Below are 3,072 nucleotides of genomic sequence, written 5' to 3'. Positions count from 1 at the left end.
GAAAAAAAGCGCGGAGAAGAGAGAGAGAGAGAGAGAGAGAGAGAGAGAGACACCCCCATATTCCCACACACACACACACACATTGGCACACACACACACATATCCCCCCCCCCCCACACACACACACACATTCCCACACTCACACAGACACGCACACATATCCCCCCCCCACACACACACACACGTCACGCACCTTGTGTCGCACGAGAACAATGGCAGCAAGGCCAAAGCAGCTGATGGAGAGACCAAGAGTGCCGATATGGGAAGCGGGGGACTTGTCGATGGACGCGGAGATGAAGTAACCTACGATGACGATGACGATGATGAGCAGTGAGCGGAAAGGGAAGCGCGAGAGCGCGTTAGCGGTGGCATCTTGAAGCAAGAAAAAGGTACACACACACATACACGCACACACACACACACACATACACACCCACGCACACACACGCGCGCGCGCGCGCACACACACACACACACACACAACCGCATGTGAGCGTGCCTTTCTTCTCAAAGACGGTCATGTTGGTTTCCTTGTCGACGATGATGTTGCTTGACAGCGTGTACGTGCTGACCAACGTCCCCACCGCAATGATTGTCTCCACCACCAGCATGATGGCGGGACTAAAGGTCTGGCGAAAATCTGTGAGCGATGCCAGCCGCTTTGCACGCGGCTTGGCTGTGAAGTGGCGTGTCTCCTTTGCTTGTGCCTGGTGCTCGGCCAGCTGCGCCCAGTACTGCGTGCGCAGGCTGCACACGTACTCGTGGAAGGCACTCGAGGAGATCATCAGCTCGTCTCCAAGCTCACGCAAGTCCGTTTGCAGCTGCTGTAGCCGCTCCATGCTGTCACCCTGCGCGCACTGCAGGACTAGAGCTCGCAGCGTACGAGTGTGGTCGGCGGGAACACGGGTGCACGCAAGCACGCGTCGCTCAAACTTCTTGATAATCTTGCTGAGCGCCGCCTGGTTAACGACGACAAACCTGCGGAGGGCCTCTGCTTGTTCGCTCAACGCCACATATGCATGGAGGTACTGCTCAGCCGCGTGGTCACCCACCACTTGCGGATCCTACAGAATGGCGTGAATTGTGCGTGCACGCGCGCGCGCGCGTGTGTGTGTGTGTGTTGTTTGCGAGTGTTTTAAGGGATGTGTGGAACAGTACAATGGAAGACAATCGGCGCACATGAAGGTGATGAGGGTGGGACAACGGCAGACGAATGCATAGACAGACAGGCAGACACAGACACACACAGACACAGGCAGACACACACACACGTACAGACACAGACACACACACAGACACACACACACACATACGCAGACACATACACACAGACGCGCACACACACGCAGACACATACACACGCACAAGCACACACTCACGATGCACCGACCGTTGTTGAAAAGTCTGTGTTGGCCAGGATTGCCTGAAGGTGGCCTCGAAGCGTGTCACGTTCTGGAAGAGGAAGGGACGAGCTCGCAGGAGCTGGGTTCTCGGCGGTGTCGGCTTCAGGTTCGGCTTGATCGCTGCTGTTCTGTGCAAAGGAGTGAGTGCTCGTGCTGTTGGTTTCTGGTGCAGGAGCGGTCGCTTCTTGTAGACCAACGCCATTCACAGTGTCGGTGTTGTCGTCACTGCTGTTGTCATCGACATCTTGAGCAGTGTTGAGTCCAGTGACTGGGTCGAGTGGAGCGGCGTCAGGCTGGAGAAGGCGATGGTCACCAGACAAGCGAGGGCATCGGCCCCACAACGCTTCAAACTTGTGGATGGTCTCCTCGAAGAAGGCGTCCACCACATCCACGTTATCTGTCAGCATCTGCATGAACGCGTCCACCAGACTCTCCTGGTTTTCCCTCTCACCATTGGAGGTGATGGCGAAGACGAGTTCCTGCATCGAAACACCCGGGTGGCCAATGAGCGTTGTTCCAATGTACCATGAGCGTGCACGTCATGGCACACGAGATGGCTAAGATGTGTATTGATTGATGAACAAGCGCACATGAAATGTCACACACACACACACACACACACACACACACACACACACACACACACACACACACACACACACACACACACACACACACACACATTCAAGGAACGGGAGGTGTTACCCCCCTCCCTGTGGCTGTGAGATTGCGTACCTTGAGTGCCCTGTACTGGATGTACTTGTCTTCCCATCCTTTCTCCATCAATCCACTCTCCAAACGGCGTCCAAACTTCATCGTGGTGGTGCGGATTGCGTTGTCGTGTGGTTGTGTGTGTTTGTTTGTTGCTGCGATTTTTTGAGTTTGGCGGCAGCCAAGCAGGAAGAGACAGCAGAGCAGAAGGCAAACAAGCGCAACAAGAAGGGATAACACACAGGGCGAGTGCAACGAGGCATGGAAGATAACAGGGCGAGATGCGGCAGTGAACGAAGGTTGACAGGAGAGATGACGCATAGGAGACCAAGTTGTACCAACGCAGCAGAAGAGAGAACAGGGTGTGGTACAGAAAACAAACCCCCCAAAAAGGGATGAATGGGCAGGCCCTAAGGCCTGGAGTTCACTCGTCATATCGGATGAAGTACCCCTGCAGGCCAGCGCCGTTGAGAGAGCCCGAGTTGACACAGCGGAACGCGAACGACACGGTGTGCTGGCCAGCATCGAGCACAACTGCGCGCGCGTTCTGGAACGTCTCCCACTGCGGTGAGTAGGAGTGGGCAGGGCCAAGTGGCTGCAAGGCAGTGCCGTACTGCTGGAGGGGTGTATTGGCATCCCCATCAAACTGAACAAACGACGAGTCGAGCGTGTGTGAGTGTGTGAGTGTGTGTGTGTGTGTGGGGGGGGGGGGTTAAGATGAGCGAGAGAGGAGAGGGAGGAGCGGCAAGACAGTGTCTGTATGGGATGTGAGCCAGGATACCATCCGTGGGTGAGGGATTGGAACCATGCGCGGCACACCAGAGCAGAAGAGGCAGATGATGGCCTTGGCAGAACACAGGCAAGCAGTGGGGGAGGGGGCACACACACACACACACACACACACACACACACACACACACACACACACACACACACACACACACACACACACACACAC

At 55.8% G+C, this 3,072-nt stretch overlaps 2 protein-coding genes across 2 annotated transcripts in view; both read right to left on the bottom strand.

The window, feature by feature from the left end:
- Positions 1–2,272, bottom strand: part of PTSG_05735 (uncharacterized protein) — a 3,568-nt gene extending 1,296 nt beyond the window's left edge. The window contains exons 1-4 of the mRNA XM_004993546.1: positions 2,139–2,272; positions 1,391–1,882; positions 500–1,064; positions 194–303 (exon numbers count right to left, since the gene is read on the bottom strand). Of these exons, the coding sequence (XP_004993603.1) occupies positions 194–303; positions 500–1,064; positions 1,391–1,882; positions 2,139–2,219 (1,248 nt within the window). The 5' untranslated portion in view covers positions 2,220–2,272. The remainder of the gene's footprint in view (positions 1–193; positions 304–499; positions 1,065–1,390; positions 1,883–2,138) is intronic.
- A 62-nt stretch (positions 2,273–2,334) lies between these two features.
- The window catches only part of PTSG_05734 (uncharacterized protein), a 7,042-nt gene continuing 6,304 nt past the window's right edge, over positions 2,335–3,072 (bottom strand). The window contains exon 17 of the mRNA XM_004993545.1: positions 2,335–2,760. Within this exon, the coding sequence (XP_004993602.1) occupies positions 2,539–2,760 (222 nt within the window). The 3' untranslated portion in view covers positions 2,335–2,538. The remainder of the gene's footprint in view (positions 2,761–3,072) is intronic.

Source organism: Salpingoeca rosetta (assembly GCF_000188695.1).
Source record: "Salpingoeca rosetta unplaced genomic scaffold supercont1.13, whole genome shotgun sequence".
In the NCBI taxonomy this organism is placed as follows: Eukaryota; class Choanoflagellata; order Craspedida; family Salpingoecidae; genus Salpingoeca; species Salpingoeca rosetta.
This window is presented reverse-complemented; position numbering and strand designations above follow the sequence as displayed.